Here is an 18,420-nt window from a genome sequence, read left to right as displayed (position 1 = left end):
TCTCACTCCTGACCCATCACATTGGTGTTCATTATTCCCCATAAGAATGAAAATTTTTACCATCTAACATGTCATTGACAATGGATAGAGAAAATGAACAGATTCATTACCTAGGATTCAAGACAGGTTGTTTTGAAAGGGTATATATTAGGTCTCTATAGCTGGTGTGCATGAGTAAGAGGAAGACTCACATGATATTTATAACAAAAAACACTATAAGACTTTATATATAATTCCTGCTTTGATTAATGCAGAAACAGATCCATCTTAAGTAACTTGGAAAAATGAAGAAGTTGAAGAAACACTATTCAGGGTATCCAAAACCTACTTTCACTTAAAAGAAAAAAAATCACTCTTTACTGGCTACCTCAAAGGTGCCACATAAGTTGTTGAGATGAATCAAACGAGAACAGATTATAAAGTATTACAGAAATATAATGAAGAATGGACAAAGTCATTGATGTTTAAGGTCAGGAAGGACTTTAGAAATCCCTCATTTTGCAAATGATACTAATGTTCTTCCCTACCAAGAGTCAGAAGATCTGACTTTGGCTCTGCTATTTAGTATTTGTGGCTTGGTTCATTTAATTCTGAACCTGGTTTGCACATCTATCAAAGAGGTGGGTAGACTAGGATCAGTTTTTAATCTGGAGTCCTTGAACCTGATTTCCCCCCTAATATTTTGATAACTATTTCAGTGTAATCTGGTTTCCTTTGTAATTCTATTTATTTTATGCATTTGAAAATATTATTCTGACAATGAGGTCATAGGCTTTTCAAAATCCTACATAGAGCCCCCTTTAAGATTCCTTCTGATTATAAATCCTATGAGCTTGTGAATTAAATATTGTACATAGTTCACAAAATATATTCTTAATTTAAAAAAAAAAACACCTTATTTTATAATAACTTGTAAAACCAAATAGGAAAAGATGGAATCCCAATTCCGTTTATTACATAAAATCATCTTGAAATGACATGACCACTATTTAAGACCTGACAAAAAATTAACATTGTTATTGAAATGAGATTCACCAACTGCTATTAAGACATGTATTTCAGATATACAAAATAATTTCATAATGTAATAATAATGAATCATTACATAAAAGGGCATCTCTCAATGTTGATTTTCTCAACACACAAGCACACGAATAACTGCTTTTTAGCATCATGATTTTTTTCCAATTGCAAAATCCTGAAGAAAGACAACCAAGTAAATAATAATAAATTTAAAGGCAGGAACACACAGAAGTTCAATACAGACACAAGAGAAGAAATAGTCAAGCATTTAAAATCTGTGATTAGTTGGATCAAATATGTACTTTCTTTGCATTTTTATTCAAGCATTTCCAGAATAACTCTTTTCACAAAAATCCCTGCTTCCTCTATAATAGTAAGTACTCATTATGGCAGGTGTGGGCTTTTCATCAAAGCCTATCAAGTGGCTTGACAGTAATGATACAACTTGCATATCTCACCAATGGTTCAGATATACTCTCATTGATCTCCAAAAGCTGATGATTTTAGTAGAAAGACATAATGAATATCAAACCAAAGGTCTCTTAAAGAAACAGCCTTTCAAAGCAGTCACAGTATCTAAATGGGAAACATGGACTGAATTCTAATGTTCACCTATAAGTAAAAACAAAATAGTTTTAAAGTTCAACTAAGAAAAATCTTGAATGGTGCCAACTTTTGTAATAATATGACTGGTCAACAAAGGTAAGCACGGTCGCCATGTTTCTGTCCCAATGGCTCATCTGGGGAAGGGGGTAGCTTTCACTTGGCAACAGGGAGCACCTGAAATGACACCAAACAGTCTATAAACCAGCTGGAGGGAGCCATCCAGACTTTGCCCTGACGAATCTTCTGTGGGCAATAATTAGAGAAAGCATCATAGATGATGTACTGTGTGCAAAATCGCTGATCAGAGTCGGGCCTGGCGTGGTACGACACCGTGTTGATTGTCTGAGTCACGTCACTGTCTGGTTTTGGCTTTCTATTGAGGATCTGCCCTCCAGAAGCTTTGGCCAGTTTAATAAGCTCATCCTTGGAATGATGCTTGAAAGTTCCCTCAAAATAGAAATAACAGCCATCAAATAACTTTGGCAGCTGAAAGAAAACGAAAAGAAAATCTGTTAATGGGGAACTAACACACAAAGAAAGTCATGTGCTTTAAGCAAATGGGGGAATAAAGGAAAAATTAGCCTCACAGAGGAAATCAATGGAGACGGACAAAATGATTCCTCAAATCAACCAACTATTGGTTAAGGAAAAATGCATGTATATATAAACAATCTTCATTTGCAGACTTAACCTCCAATATTTTAGTAAATTAGCTAATTTACTAATCCAATTCATATTTGTGGATCTCATCCATAGTTCCTTACCCTTAGGCAGGTTTTGAAAATATAATAAAACAAAACAAAACAAAAACACCTCTCTTCTATTTATTGTACTTCTCTGTCTGGATGAACTGGACCTATCTGATGGAACCCCAATTCAGTCCTTTGGATTCAGAAAAGTTGATTGCAGAGCTTTGTTTGGTACTACTAGAAATGATTAGGATAGAATACAGTGGGAAACTCTCCTCCTACCTGAACAAATCCAAATATCCTTTACTCTACATTTTCTAGGGCTACAGTCGAAAAAAGGGGCCTCTAGGAATGCAGAGTTACTCTTAATGGGAACTAAAACAAGCAGGACTTATAGGTTATGGGGACCAAGACTAATGAGGGTTCTGAGAACTGGAACTCAGTAGATTGTCAAATGTTACTTGCTCACAAAAAAGCCCCCTCGCATTTTCATCTTATGGTACCTTCTCTCTATATTAAAGAATTTTTCAATAGTTGGTCCCTTGTAATTTTCCAACAGATATAAAAACCAAACGGACAATGGAACTTCAGATTGTCTATTAAATAGGGACACGTGGCAAAGAAGACATATGGCAGTTAAATCCAAGCAGCAGCTGTAAGTCTTCTTTTGAGCTATTTCCTGAATTTGAGACTTACCTCAGATTCTGAAAGGTTTATGGGAATATTTGAGATGCCAGAAATCCATTAACAGTATGAAATTATTACCTTTTTGGATTTTACTGCACGTCGTGACCATCTTTCAGAATCAAGTGCTTGAAATAAGCACAATTAAAATTTTAATCAGTAGACTCTACTTGAAGAAAGGGCAAGGGCCATTTTTCATGGCAGCAGTGACGGTAATACTAAGCGATGATGATGATATACACCATCACCAGAACAAAAACAATGAGGAAATCTATGAGAAGGAAAATACCAGCTGTTCTCTGTTGAGCCTGCTTCTCTGCGGACCACCAGGCATTTCATACTTTTCCTCTGGTTCACACATTCTGCTTTCTAGACAGGCTTTTACCCCTGGAAAGATAAGAGAAGGATTAAAAAAAATAACAAGCATATCAGCTGTGCAGCATGCCTTTACCACAGATGTTTGACAGAAATCACATAACTCTTTGGAGGAGTCAATATATTTATTCTTTACAGCAATATTATTAGTTTGTTGTCACACTAGAAACAGAAATCTTAAGTATTTAAAAAAGTAGATCTGAGAGAAAAGCAATTTTCTTGGCTTGAATTTCTTTTCAAGAACAGTAAAAACACTGAAATTGGGTCTCTTTCTGAAGTAATTAAATCACAATATTCTTTTAAATGGCACACACACACATACAGAGAATCACAAAAGATAACAATTTTACAGTATTCAACCTACCTTTCTAGCCTCTTTTCTTAAACCCCTTTAACATACTTTCTGGCTCCTGGCTTCACCACTGCCCTCAAACATACCAGTCTTTTCATCCTTAGAAAATCTTAACTAGACCTTACCATCCCCTCAAGATAATGTGCTATATCTCATTTCTTTATTAAACTCTTGGGGGGGGGGGGGAAATTTTGCACTCATTTCTAGCTCTCCTCCCATTCACATATCATCCCTTTGTAATCTGGTTTTCAACCTCACTGCACAACTGAAATTGCTCTCTCTTAACTGTTAAATCTGACAATCAAATCAAAACAAGCATTTGTTATTAATTCAGGGCATTGTGCCCAGGGCTTAGCAGGGATCCTCAAACTTTTTAAATAGGGGGCCAGTTCACTGTCCCTCAGACTACTGGAGGGCCAGACTATAGTAAAAACAAAAACTTTGTTTTGTGGGCTTTTAAATAAAGAAACTTCATAGCCCTGGGTGAGGGGGATAATTGTCCTGGCCGTAGTTTGAGAACCCCTGTGCAGCTAAGCCCTTTAGAACACAAAGATAGGCAGCTCTGGCTCTCAAGGAATTTCTAGTCTAAAGGAAGAAACAATATACAAATAATTTTTATGGTTTTTTCCTTTGTTTTTATCCTTAACCTAGATACCGTGGACAACCTTCTGCTTCTGAGTACTCTATCCTTTTCTGGGTTTTTGTTACAATATTCTCTTGGTTCTCTGCCTACCATCTGACTGCTCCTTCCCGGTTCATATTCCCTGTGTAGTCGGCAAGACTTTCATATAAATTGGTCTTTTCTCCATTTCTCACACATAGTAATCCATGTTCCCTCCATGGGTTTTTGTAATTACCTTCCTCTTCTTTTCCCTCACATAAGACTGTAAGCTGGATGACCGCTTATTAGGTATATTATGAGGGATCAATCAATCAACAATTCTTTATTTATTGCTTACTCGTGTAGTCAACACTGCTCTAAGTAATGGGGAGTAAAAACATTTCCTGCTCTCAAGAAGCATACAAGCTAATCGAAATGATTTTTTTTAATGTACAGGTTAGACTAAATAATCAAAGAAGTCACTTCTCACTATAAAATTCAACAATTGTCCAATTTGCCAAACACAAAAAAATTCCTTCTTAAAAGGTTAAAAACAAACCACAAGCTAATCATGTTTTACTCTTGGCTTAGACGTGAGCCTATTTACCAGCTAAGAAGCAGAGGACAGAAAGAACGGCAGCCGGAGCATTATTAGCAACACTCCAGGACCTGGCAGCGGGCAGGGGGTTCCCCGCTTGCATGCTATTTGCTGGCACCAAACTGGGTCTGGCAGAGCTCCGTGGCTGAAATGTGGCACTCTACAGCTTAGACCAAGCGGTGCCAGATTTCAAATGCAGGGCTGTCTACCACCACCCACCAGGAAGCATTGTGGGGATGCACATGGTGCATTCTGGAGGTACACTGAGGGGTCAAATCAGATGGTTTGTGGTCAATCGCCAGTACTGGGGAGTGAGAGGAAAGAGTTGGGCAAAGAGATATTGAATCACCTCCTATCAATTTTTAACATTGGGTGAGAGATATTTCTTAAGAGAATGCAAACCTGTGACATTATAGACGCTTAAAAATGTTAATTCCCAAAAACCATTAATCCAAAGCTTTCAGGTTCACATAAGAAGAAACTAAGGTTTTATTGGGTTAAATATCGGACTCTTGAAACTACAAAGCAGCAATTACTCTGATGCTCTCAATTTTACATATGAAGATTATGTGACCTGATCAAGGACCCATTGATATTAGTAAAACAGGGTTATAACTCAGGTGTCCTGGCTTCTGTAGTAGCAATAAGTTCAGTGTCTAGTATATATAATTAAGCACTTAACGAATGCTCAATGACTGATTTAAAGGAAGCAAGAAAACAGAATATGACTTGACATTCATTTGTTTTTTAAAACACTAATTTAATTTAAATATCTCAATTAATATTTAGGAGATTAGGTTTTAATATTTGCTTCAAATATTTAGATTTATAGGCCTACATATAAAAATTGATCAGATAATTACATAGATGCTTGTGATGGAACTTTATAATATGATTTTCTTTTAATTTTAATCTATTTTTGGAAATCAAAACATAAATCATGAATCTAACAGCTACATAACTCACATCTGAAGTTATAGTAATATTAAACTTAATCAGAATGAAACTCATAGCTATAGATATTAACTTTTTTTGGTAGAGAATTAGAATTATATACTGGCTATAAACTGATTTACAGTACGGAAAGAATTGGCTATGTTGTTTATTTGACTGAAAATGACCTGTAGTCAAAAATGCCTATGAAACTGAATCCTAATTTAGCCTAAATCTGGCCCTATTCAAACCCTTCAGCAAGACCTGGGTCATGGAGAGACATGCAAGGAAAAGAAAACAGTTCCTATTACCCCAGAAATACTTCAACAAAGACAACGGTAGGTTCTAAGAAATAATTTATGACTTTGTCATCTATGTTGGCAAGATGAAACTGTCATCTGTGAATCATTTGGCAAGACTTTGTCTTGTGAACCAGCTGTGGGAAGTTATTAGACTGAGGCACTGCAGTCATGGCGGAGGTGCTCACTAGGGAGAAGAGAGCCTCCAGATGGTGGAGTATAAGCTGCCTGACCCATCAAGAGAAGGAAGCCCTTTTGGCAGAGAAAGAACAATTCTACTCCCCAAAAAGAGTGCTTTTAGAATCAAACGTATCTCAAACCAAGATTCAATCTATTCTGCGTTGAGTTCAATGCCATTCCATTGCGTGGCATATGAACATAATGGAATATTATTGGCCAAAAAAAGTTGTTTTTTTTCAGAGCAGAACCAGGAGAAGATGGTGACTTTATAACTATAAATAAAAATTCTGAAGTACTTAAGAATATTGATCAATGTAAAGAGCAACTGTGATTCTAAAGGACTGATGATGAAGCAAGCTTCCCACCACTTAAGAGCAATGGATCAGAAGAAAGAGACATACTTTTGGAGACTGTAGATTTGCTAGGCTTTCTTACCTGGACTGAAGAATGGTGGTTGTTATTGTTGTTGTTGTTGTTTTTTAAATACATTTAGAGAAAGGAAAATGGGGAAAGCAGGAAAGCTCGGTGATAGAGATACTGACAAAAAAGATCAATAAAACATTTTAAAAGTGAACAGGAAAGAATAGAAACTGGTTCAGAGGGAAACAGACAAATGGGACCGTTTTAGATTAATGTGCTAAATTTAGTATCTACTTGAAAAACAGCTGTACATAATAAAGATTAAAAGTTTCAAATTCTCTTTTCTGTATATGAACTGTTCACATTTGTTGGTATTTGTTGAATTAGGTATAAAAGAAAATTGTATGCATATATGTGTATGTGTACCCACATATATACTATGTGTGTGTGTGTGTGTGTGTGTGTATATACACACACACACACACACACACACACACACACACATATATGTGTAGAGAAATAATAATATACATGAGTTTGTATATATATCTAAATCTCCATGTAAATATACATACATAAAGAAATCATGTGGGGGTTTCCTTAAGTAGCCCAATAGCTATGAGAGTAGGTTTAGAAGCCCATTTTTTGAGATGGTAAAAATCAAATTTAGACTTGTCCTAAAAGGCACATAATACTATCATTTAAGATTTTTAATTCTGCATCAAAACATCAATAACACAAATGTATTGAAGGATCTATTATGTGGCAGTCACTGGAGAAATAGGCAAATTATGAAACAATCAATGCCCTTAAAGAACTTACACTATCAGGGGAGACAGTATGACATATATAAGTATATATAAAATAAAAATAAATATTTTATTTGGGGATCAGAAGAATAATCAGAAAAGGCTTCCTGGATACAGATCAGGCCTCTATCCTTGGTATTAAACATCTCTAATTAAAGCTTTCCATTTGTAAATTTGTAGGAAACAAATACAAATATACAATTAAGATACATTTATTTTAGAAAGGGGCTCAAGATGAAGTTTTCAAGATATGGAACCTACAATCATACTTAGACTGAATGTTCCAAATCATTAATAAGAAGATAAATATGTTTAAAATAATACATGAAAATAGTCACGTGGTATCATCTCACACCAATGAAATTGACAATAATGGGTTTATGAGAAGGCAAATATGGTATTATTAAGCTGATAGTACTGTGAAGTGATCTAACATTTTATAAAATATAGAAATTGAGCAAAAAAAAATTACTATATGGAAGGTCCAAGAAGGTGAATGATAGACAAGAGCCATTTATCCACCCAAACTGATATCAAGATATTGAATGCCACACTTTTTTGTAGAAGTAAAGGACTGAAGGGGAAAGAAAAACAAACAAACAACAAATTATACATTTATCAATGAGGGAGTGGCTATACAAATTATGAAACATGCTTAATAGATCACAAGCAACAATTATAATGAATTCAGGAAAACATGGGAAGAATTGATGTGAATAGAGATAGTAGAGCCAGGAAAAAAAAGATATATAATTTAACTAGAATAACGTAAAGGAAAATAGCAGTAAAAGTAATGAAAATTGAAGTTAATACATTGATCAATTTTGATTCCAGAGAGCAAGTGACCTACTTGTCTTCTTCTGAGAAAAAAGGTGATTAAAGTGTTGTATAATCATTTGATAGTTAGTTTTGACCAATTTTTTCTTTAGAATAAGGGAAAAATGAGAGTTTATTAGGAAATTACTGTAATATACAAAACACAAAGCATCATTAAGCTCCAGAAAAAATATTTTAAAATAAAGTGAACAATTATTTTTTCGGATAAAAATAAATAGCTGGAAAAAATTCTGGATCAAAATTCCCTATGTATTTATTCTAAAAACTGGCAAATAAGTTGACATACTTTAGTATTAGTACAAGTAGAAGGAGATAAATTGGGTTTTGGATATTAAAGGTGATTTTTGCATTTCTGATATCTATAACATCAATGTGATAATGGAGTTATAAAAGTTAATATGGAACATGTCTTTTTTTCCCTATAAATCCTTTTTTGAGTATATATTCTTTGAATCACAAAACTGATTCAATCAAGATTGACTACTTTAAAAATATTTATCAATTAAGGATATTAAAGACTGGTTGAAATATGCATTTTTTTCTAATTATTTTTAAGTCCCCCTGAAGCAAATCCTTTCTTCAAGCCAATTTTCATAAATATTGTAATTTTATAATTGTTGAGTTTGGGCTCTATGTTGCATTCACAGATAGTATACATTTGTACCTAAACATCTAATTATAAAATCTAAGTCAGGAATTCTTAACCTTATCAGTACAGCCAGATCCCTAAAGATAAAATTTCCCATAATTTTAAAAATTAAATTATGATAATTACTTTAATTTCCAAATAAAGGGAATGGAAGTGTAAATAATTTAGGGTACAGAAATACATAATTGCATTCATTTATTTATCTGCATTTTCTGTCTGCATGAAAAAATGGAAAAGCACGAAGTGCACTGATTACAGTTCTGTTCAGCTTTATAGACATTCCTATCCTGGCCCCCAATTACTGAGAACACGAGTACTCCCTTTTACCAATGGATGACCCTTGGGAATACAGTACAACTGCTTTATCAGTTTGGAGGCTAAGGAACATTAATTGAACTTTTCAAAAAGTTTAAAGCTTCCTCAAGTGGCTTTTTACTTGGTTCTGCCAAATTAGGAATCCAACAGAGATGTCACAGAAAATTTCAACACCTGCACATTATTTTCCTGTAATAAACAAATGGTTTCAAGAGAGTGGATATTCCCCACTTTGGGGAAAAGGTAGTGGATACTCATAAGTTGAGGAGGAAGCTAAGGAATATCTATTTAGCAGAACATTCTTTTTTTCTTTCTTCTTATAACAAGGGATTTCTGATTTCACAGAATGAAGCAGCTGTTTAGTCAAGTTTGGTAAGCTGAATTTCCTAAGTGACTCTTCTTTTATGTCCACTCTAGCTCAGGATAAAAAGAATTAATGGATCCTACATTCATACAACCATATGAAAGAATAGGCTCATAATATGGGAATCAACGGAGATTGTAGCTACCACCATCAAGCCCAGGCAACTTCTGCCTACAAGTGAAACAAATTGCTCAAAGTCACACAGGTCAAAAGTAGGAGAGGAGAGAAAAGGAGGATTTGAACTCTCTATGTTCTTCCTACAATACATGGACAAAAAAAATAAAATAAAATAAATCTTAAAAAATAAAACAAAGGAAATACACATAAAAATATGTTGAGGGGAGAAAATAATAATTTTAAGATGAAACTAATAATCTTAGAAACAAAATTCCAGATTCCAGATACAGATTTTGTATTCCAGATACAAAATGATAAAATTAAAATGTTGACTAAAGTGCAAAATACCTTATGAGAAACTCTAACAGTATTAATGGCCTCCTGCTCCTGAACAAATTTTAGGAGGCCTATGATTCCAACTCTTCAAATACCTCCATATATCACCTTCCTTTGACAAAGAACACATTTATTAATTTATTTTTATCAGCTTTTTAAAAACAGTAATAGCATTTTTATTTTTCAAAATACATGCAATATATACAATATACAAAGCAAATAGCTTTCGACAACCATTCTTGCAAAAACTTGTGTTCCAAATCTTTCTCCCTCCCTTCCCACCTCCTTCCTCTCTTAGACAGCAAGTAATCCAATGTAGGTTAGAACATATATGTTTTTAAAAGAAAATAGTGTTAATTATAGAATGAACTGGTAGAAAAAACAAGGGTGAGGTACCTTTGGCATACTGACCACAGTTAGGGTTGATATGTTGACATCTATCATCAATAATGGCTAAGGCTTTCAGTAGCTGGGTGCATTAATGTTAATCATTTAATGAGTCAGTGGTGGTCTAATGCAATGGGTTTTTACTGAATCACTGAGAATGTCTCCTAGCACCCACATTTTCTGCTAATTTTAAGGTAGGAACATTTTCCTCTACAAACTTATCTATCATTAATAAAAAATACATTTAAAAAAATAAAAAAAAAAGGTTTTTGAGAACATTTTAAAAATAATCTTAGAAAGCAAGAAGAGTTGGGAAGGATATATTAATTTTTGGTCTAGACTGGTTAGTCAATAATCTAAGATGAAAAAGAAATCAAATGATATTTCAAAGTGCAACAGAAAATGTATTAAACTAGCTATGCATTCACAATCAACTGCTAAATATTTGTTAAATATCTACATAGGTCAGGCACTGTGCAAGTTGTAGGGATACAAAAGGACAAAATCACTCCCTGCCCTCAAGAAGTTCACAAACTAATTGCTAGAGATAGGAATTAATGATTGAAGGAGGGTGAAAAAGAATCCACAATTCAATGGGAAAAGAATGATTTTCCATATTTGTTGTGAGGTCAAAACATTAAATGTACAGACAGCTGTAGCTCTTTTGACATATTCTTTGGGAACATACTATGCTGGTTGTAAAAAGAGTACTTCTCTCAAGCATATCCAAACTTATGTTCTCCCAACTAGAATTAACTTTGTTTTTTTAACAGATTCTAAAAATATGAGATATTTTTTTAAAATTCTTAAAGCTTTTTTATATTATCATATTCATATAATTAGCAAAATGGTTTTATCATTCAAAAGAAAAAATATTGAAATATAAACAAGACATAACATTTTCTCTTTGAATATGGTTGTAGAATTTTCATATATACCTCATTAAATCACATCATTTAAAGTTCTCTGGAAGTCTAGCTTTTCTCCTTAATTTTTCTCTATTTACCTCAATCACAAAATAAAATGAAAGCTTGCCTGGCTTTGTTTTTATTTTTTTTTTTAATTCCCAGTAACTGAGATAAATGCTTTTGGTTTATTTATTTATTTTCCTGAAATATTATCTCCTCTCCCAAACTATACTTCAGTGAAACAAAGTATACCTTCATCTCCTGCTAAGCTCATTCACTGAGTGGACTGACTTGACCCTTTTTTCCAAAGATGCACAAAATACAATGGCATATGCTGTAATTGCCTCTGCAAATTACCTGGCGTCACTAGTCAATACTCTCTAAATAAGAGATTTTACAGGAACAAGCTCCACTGTTCAGGAAAGAACAACAGGCTTTGGAATTTGCCAAATGTATATTTTCAAGAGGGTCGGTGTCTTTCTAAAAATGCATTTTTTATCTTAGCCTATTTATTTTTCAAATTTTCCATTAAAAGTTAAGATGCTGACAGAAGCTGTCATTTTTCAGAAAAACAGAGATGACCTACCTACCCTATTAAAACTGAGAGTGTCTTTTAGCCCAGATGTATTCTTGATCATGTCTACCCCCTTTCATGTCAGGCTTCCCTTTCCCTTGATCACAACACTTTTTAGGTAAGCCACACAATTCCCCAAGCACTGCTTAATTCAAAGTCATTAATTCATCCCTACCCACATCAGTGATGACAGTTGTCTTTGCATACTAATCTAAGATGGATGCAGGGACCACAGCAACTTTTTTTTAATTAGCTTTTACCATTTGGAAAGGTAATTGCTTAAGAAAGGGGGAAGGTATAGGAAAAAAACACACTGGAGGGTCCTAAGTTCCATTCACTGCCATTTATTAATTGTATAATTTGGGGCAAGTAATTTCTCTTTGGATCTGTTTTTTGATTTATGAGATGGAGATAACATAAAACTTGAATCCACAAATTCCTATGTGTCCAATGGAGGAGAGAAGGAGCCAAATTTTCTCACCTCTTTTTTTAGGGGATTGAGAGAGAGGGAGACAGTGGAGAAAATAAGCTTGGTGACTAATTACAATGTTCAGCTAGCTCTGAGAGATTTTGTTCTTTTCATTTACATTGTGATCAAAGTGCATACTACTTTCTTGTCCTGCTTACCTCATTTTATTTGTCTTCCCTTAGCCCTTTGAATTCTTCATATGCATTATTTCTTATACCAAAGTAATATTCTATTACATTCACATATCAGTATTTGTTTAGCCCTTTGCCAATTGAAGAACATTATACTTTGTTTCTGATATAAACATTTTAGCGAATATGAAAATAAACTTTCTATCTTTGATCTCCTTCGAGTACATTCTAAGAAGTGGGATTTCTGGCTCAAAACATATGAATATTCTAGTTATTTTCTTAGCATAATTCCAAATTATTTCAGACAATTGGTTTAACCAATTCATAGTTCCCTCAACAATGTATTAAATGTATACTTATCTTTCAACATCTCCTACAAATGACTACTCCTATATTTTGTCATTTTTGCCAATTTGCTAGATAAAAAGGTTTTCAAAACTCAGGTTTGTTTTTAGCTAAAACTTCTCTAATAACAAATATTTGGGGAAATTTTTATATTTAGAGTTAGCAAGTCTTCTTTGAAAACTGCATATGGAAATCCTTTAGCCAGTTATCCAATGGGGAATGTTTGGTTTCATATATTTGTATTAGTTCCTTATATAACTTTGGATATCACACACTTATCATTTGATACAAAAGTTTTCCCTTCACCAACTGCTTTCTTTCTTATCCAAGTTGCATTGATAATCTAAGTTGCCCAATTTATATATTAAAAATCTTACAATAATCTCAAAATACATTTCATATAATTAAAAATATCTTATAATATTCTTGAAACATATTTCATATAACCAAAAATTCATCTATTTTACTATTTACTTCTACTTCTTATGTGGTTAAGAAATCTCCAAGGAAGAGAAAGACAAAAATATATGAATTCTATGATATGTGCAATATAAATATACTACATGAAGAAGATAGGATGAAATATCTGCTCTGGGTCGCCACATAAAAACTTTATAGTTAACATCTAAACTGAAAAATTGGAACAAGAATAAAAAATATCTGTTTTGCCAAATGTTAAGAGTAGCCAGAATTCTTTATAACTTCCTCAAAATTATCTATCACAAGGCTGTGCTGGTTACCTGAAAAGCAGCCATACAAATCAAGCTTGGGGCAGAAATGGGAGAGGAGCACATCTGAAATACATATCATTCCACTCTAAAACTCAATTTCCTAATCAAACCAGATTTGAAATGCTTGTAGGCATTTCTATGGTAGAAGCCAAAAGACTTTATACATATAATATAGTATTATGTCTTTTCTACTAGTGATTCAACCCTCCTCCGAAATGAACAATGGTCCCTGACACATGGAAATACCAGATTTTGACATAATCAAATTACATTGAAATGCAGGAATAATGGAAAACTAGCCATTCAGTCTTACAATTTTAAATAATGGGGGAGGGGAGGAGGTAAAAGGGTAAAGAAATCAGTCAAGCATCACAAAATTCCATAGTTGAGAGTAAATGAAAATCAAAACAATAACTGAAAATATAAAATCAAAGCTAATGGTCCATCCATGATATCTTTTCTTGTATTTAGGATTTACGGACCACAGAAAATGATTAAAATAATATTGTCATAGGCTATTAGGTTTTACGATTGAATGTAAACCCCATTTAATGTTCATGTACCCTTCCTTCCCTTTTTAAGCCAAAATTCTAATTACTAATCTATGCATATTGAAAACTTCTTTCCCTACACAATAGAATACATTTAATATATTTCAGTTTAATGCATATTGATAAGCAAACTGGATTTTATTATGAAGCAAGCTGCCAAATTTTAACACAAACATGATTAATTATAAAGTCCAGCTAAACACAAATTAGTAATATTAATGAGACTCAAACTCTCAATAAATTTACCCCTTATTAATGAATGGAAAAGAATGTTTTTGAAGGGACACTTTTAAGAAACAGATGCATGCATTCATTTAAAATTAAACTCAGATCCATATCTGAAATAAAGGAAAAACAAAAGGATATTTAAAGACTCTGTTTCTATCTAGCCTTCCATTTTAGGAGTTAACAGCCATTGCATTAATTAGAGCCATTAGTATATGAAAATGTATTTGGCCAGTCTATTGGTATAAAAGATCAGGTGCTCACAACTGATGAAATGAAAACTGTTAAATTCAAGTACTAATGACCCTCATTTAGGCTAAGAAAGTCATGTAATTAACATTTTGGATAATAAGACAATGCATGAATTTATCAATTATTCTTTCTATTAAAATCAACAACGCAAGTTTAAGCTTTTCTTCATCTTTCTCACATAAGCACACCTGTCATTTATTAAAGTTGTGTTCAGCAAAATATCACAGATATTTGTTGTAAAATTTATAGTTATTTTTCACAATAAGATTTGGTTTATTTATCAATAAAGGGAGTTTGGGAAAGTGGGATGTTATTAGGCAGTTCTGGGTTCAAATCCTACCTTTGGCATCTATTATTTGTGCGACCCTGACCAAGTGACCAAATAAACCTCTTAGAAGGAGTACCTTGTCTTCTCACTCTATGACTGTTTAATTACATACTCTTGTGGGTCAGGTCCTTGACCCCAACTTTGAGACTAGAACACTAGAAAAAGTGAATTGCCAGTGCAAGGGATTTCTGCATGAGGAGCTCTCTATATCAGTAAAATCTCAGGTCCAAACTAATTTGCATTACTTGTGTATCATTTGGTTATTATATTTATAATATGTGTATATTTTATCTTGACTATGAGAGAAAGAGAGAGAGAGAGAGAGAATGAGAATTTCCTTTAGCAGGGTATGTATGTGTCTTGGGAGTCTGGGGAGAGGAGATGCATGTAAAGGAAGCTCATTCTTAGCTGCTTCATCTATAAAATCTAAAAAATGAGTTCTCATCCCCTTCCAATATAATCTTATGGTCCAATAACCCACCTATATACCGAGCTCTGAAAAATTAAGACTGCCTAGTCACACTGTGGTTTAGTGAACAACTTTTGTTTTCGTCTTTTCAGACAACTTAGAAAAATTTTGTTAAAATTAGAATTGTGCTCTTTTAAAAATGTCACTGCATTCTTACTTCAATTTAAGAATAAAACACCGGAGGAAAAGTACAAATTTGTTAACGTGGATTTGGGGGCTTTGTACAATATGTAAAGTATTTCTTCCTCATCCATATTAAGATTTAAATACACCCATTTCTTGAGCCATTCCACATAAACTTATATTCTTTAGAGAAAGAGAATAACAGATTTACTTTAGATCTACCTGACATGAAAATGTCGTATGCTAATTTTATTTCAACTTCTAATTAGGTTATTGATTAATCTCAAGCTTCAGAAAATGAGAGCTGGATTAGAGACTTCTACCTCTCAAACTGTGATCCAACAATCTAGTAAAAAAATAATGTGTATGAATTCTCTAGTTCCAGTGAGGAAAAGAACTAGATTAAGTGGAATAAAGAAAAGGAAAAAAAAGTAACCATAAGCAATTGTTATGTGACACCTTAAAATTTGTAAAGAAGTTTATAGATCTCAACATTTGAGCCTCTCAAACAATGTGAGATAAGTATTCTTATCCCAATTTTACAGGTAAAAAAGTAAATTTAAAGAGTAATTAAATATCAGAGGTAATTTTTGATCTTAGGTTTTTCAGATTCTCTCCATTATTCTATGCTGGAGTTACTGAAATGCACAGGAGTTTCATAACAGAGAAATGAGTTAATAATACTCAAATCATTTTATCGATGACAGATTTGCATCTATATGGAATGCTATAAATATAGTTCTGTCATATTACAAGAGAATAAGAAAGATGATCTTTTTGAAGTTAATTCTAGCCAATGATTCTATGTAGCATTTGTAGGCTCCTATTTTGGTGGGAATCATAGGCTAGAAGAAATCAAATTAATTCACTCAAAGTCAATCTTATATATAGACCATTAGTTGCTCCAAATTGATGACTGCCAGTATTGATTCAAAGCTGGAATCTCTAAAGTTCTCTATCATAACATGAGTTCTGGCATACTGATGGTTTCAGGTTACTGTCAAGAGCAGACATATCCTAAACTTATCTCTCCTTCTTCTGTAGACTAATGATGTTAAAGTGGGATGTGGCTGCCATCATACTTGTGTGTTATTTTAAATCACATTTATATAGCCCAGCACTTCAAGGCATGCAAAACACTTAAAATAAAGTGATTTGATCTTCACAATAACCCAGTAAAGGAAAGTACTATTATCATGCCCATTTTATATAAAGATGAGAAAATTTAACCTTACAAATCAAGTAATTGTTATTTATATAAATTGATCTTCCTTTGGTAAACATGATTAAAAAACAAATCATGACTTCTAAACAGATAAGTCATGAATCATCAATAATTGACCACTAGCTTTAGATACAGGTGTATGTATATTTGTGAATGTTGGCTCTTTTTGGTGCTGACTTCTAATTTTATCCACAAAAGGAACTTCTGCATGTAGAACCCCACCTCTCCCCCAGATACAGAAAAATACCCTATCTATCACTTACAGTCTTGAGAGAATTTGGGTGACGTGAGTCACACACATTTCAGAAGCAGTATTTGAACTCAAGGCACATTTATAAAATGCAAGAAAATTTACAAATGCATAATGGTTGATTCACATTTTTGCATTTTAAAGGATCTCTGGTTTCCTCCAGGAAGTTGTTCTAATCAGACCAATTCTCATTTCTGTAATGACTGCATTTACATTGTATTTGAGGGGCAGTGTATATATAGTCAGTCTCAATGCCAGGAAGATTTGCCATTTTAATCTTGCTTCTGACACAAAATGGCAAAGCAACTTATCCAACCTTTTTTTATTCTAGGCAACTCTCTAAGATTTCTGCTGACCTGCAGTGGTAGAAAGAATTGCCTCACCTGGGATCTTCTATTAATAAACATCAAAGTCCAGCATCCATTCTCATACACCAGATCTGCTTTTCTGTGTGCATGCTGTATCTTTCCCAGAAGGGCATAAGCTCTTTAAAGGATTGTTTCATTTTTGTTTGTGAATTTCTAGTGCTTACTACAGTACCCTGCCCACAACAGAGGTTTAATAACTGTTTTCTTAACAAAAAAGAAGTCACTGTTCTGCATTTAGAAATCTTAAATCTGGTGTCACTTTAGCTTACTAGCACAATATTCTATGGACACCAAACTAGGATTAAAATAATTTTCAAGGCAATAATCTAAGGCCAAATAAATTTAAAATAAAATATCACTAGAGGTTTTATTTGGTTCCCAAGGAGTCCTTACTTTGTATTCCTAAATAAGTAAACAAAAAATAATATCTGTCAACTCTAGTGAATTTTCTAACAAATATTTTAAAATAAAACAATATCATTGGGAGTTTTATTTGGTTCCAAAGGAAATCTTTTATTCAAAAAAAGAAAAAAGTCAACTCCAGGGAATTTTCAGTATAAGAACTTTCTCTTAGAATCTATTTAGTCCTACTGAAGAGTCCTATCCAAGAAAAATGAGTACTAGAATGTCTCTCTATCTAAATCAATTTAGGGGCTCTCTAAGAGCAACCTATTGTATTAAATTTTCCCAGACACAAGACCTATTTTTAATAAGTCATAAATCTTTGCAATTAATTTTGAAGGCCTCCTTATCTACTGGCTCATAGCAACCAAATCATCCTTTTAAAAAAAAAAAATTCACTTGACCTTATCCTTCAAATTATCTCTCTCCCCCTTTCAAAGTCAAACTCTTAAGTGACAGAAGAAAGTTCACAAGAAAATACGGGCTAATTTTATAAGGAGCATATTTAATTTATCATACACAATAGATATACATATATAAGTGTATAAACATATA

At 33.3% G+C, this 18,420-nt stretch overlaps 1 protein-coding gene across 3 annotated transcripts in view; it reads right to left on the bottom strand.

Moving 5' to 3' along the window:
• Positions 1 to 923: 923 nt before the first annotated feature.
• Positions 924 to 18,420, bottom strand: part of BARD1 (BRCA1 associated RING domain 1) — a 126,038-nt gene continuing 108,541 nt past the window's right edge. For all 3 annotated transcript variants that reach the window (XM_031958099.1, XM_031958098.1, XM_031958101.1), the window contains exons 10-11: positions 3,292 to 3,389; positions 924 to 2,115 (exon numbers count right to left, since the gene is read on the bottom strand). In XM_031958099.1, coding sequence (XP_031813959.1) covers positions 1,783 to 2,115; positions 3,292 to 3,389 — 431 coding nt within the window. In that variant the 3' untranslated portion in view covers positions 924 to 1,782. The remainder of the gene's footprint in view (positions 2,116 to 3,291; positions 3,390 to 18,420) is intronic.

Source organism: Sarcophilus harrisii, chromosome 3 (assembly GCF_902635505.1).
Source record: "Sarcophilus harrisii chromosome 3, mSarHar1.11, whole genome shotgun sequence".
In the NCBI taxonomy this organism is placed as follows: Eukaryota; Metazoa; Chordata; class Mammalia; order Dasyuromorphia; family Dasyuridae; genus Sarcophilus; species Sarcophilus harrisii.
This window is presented reverse-complemented; position numbering and strand designations above follow the sequence as displayed.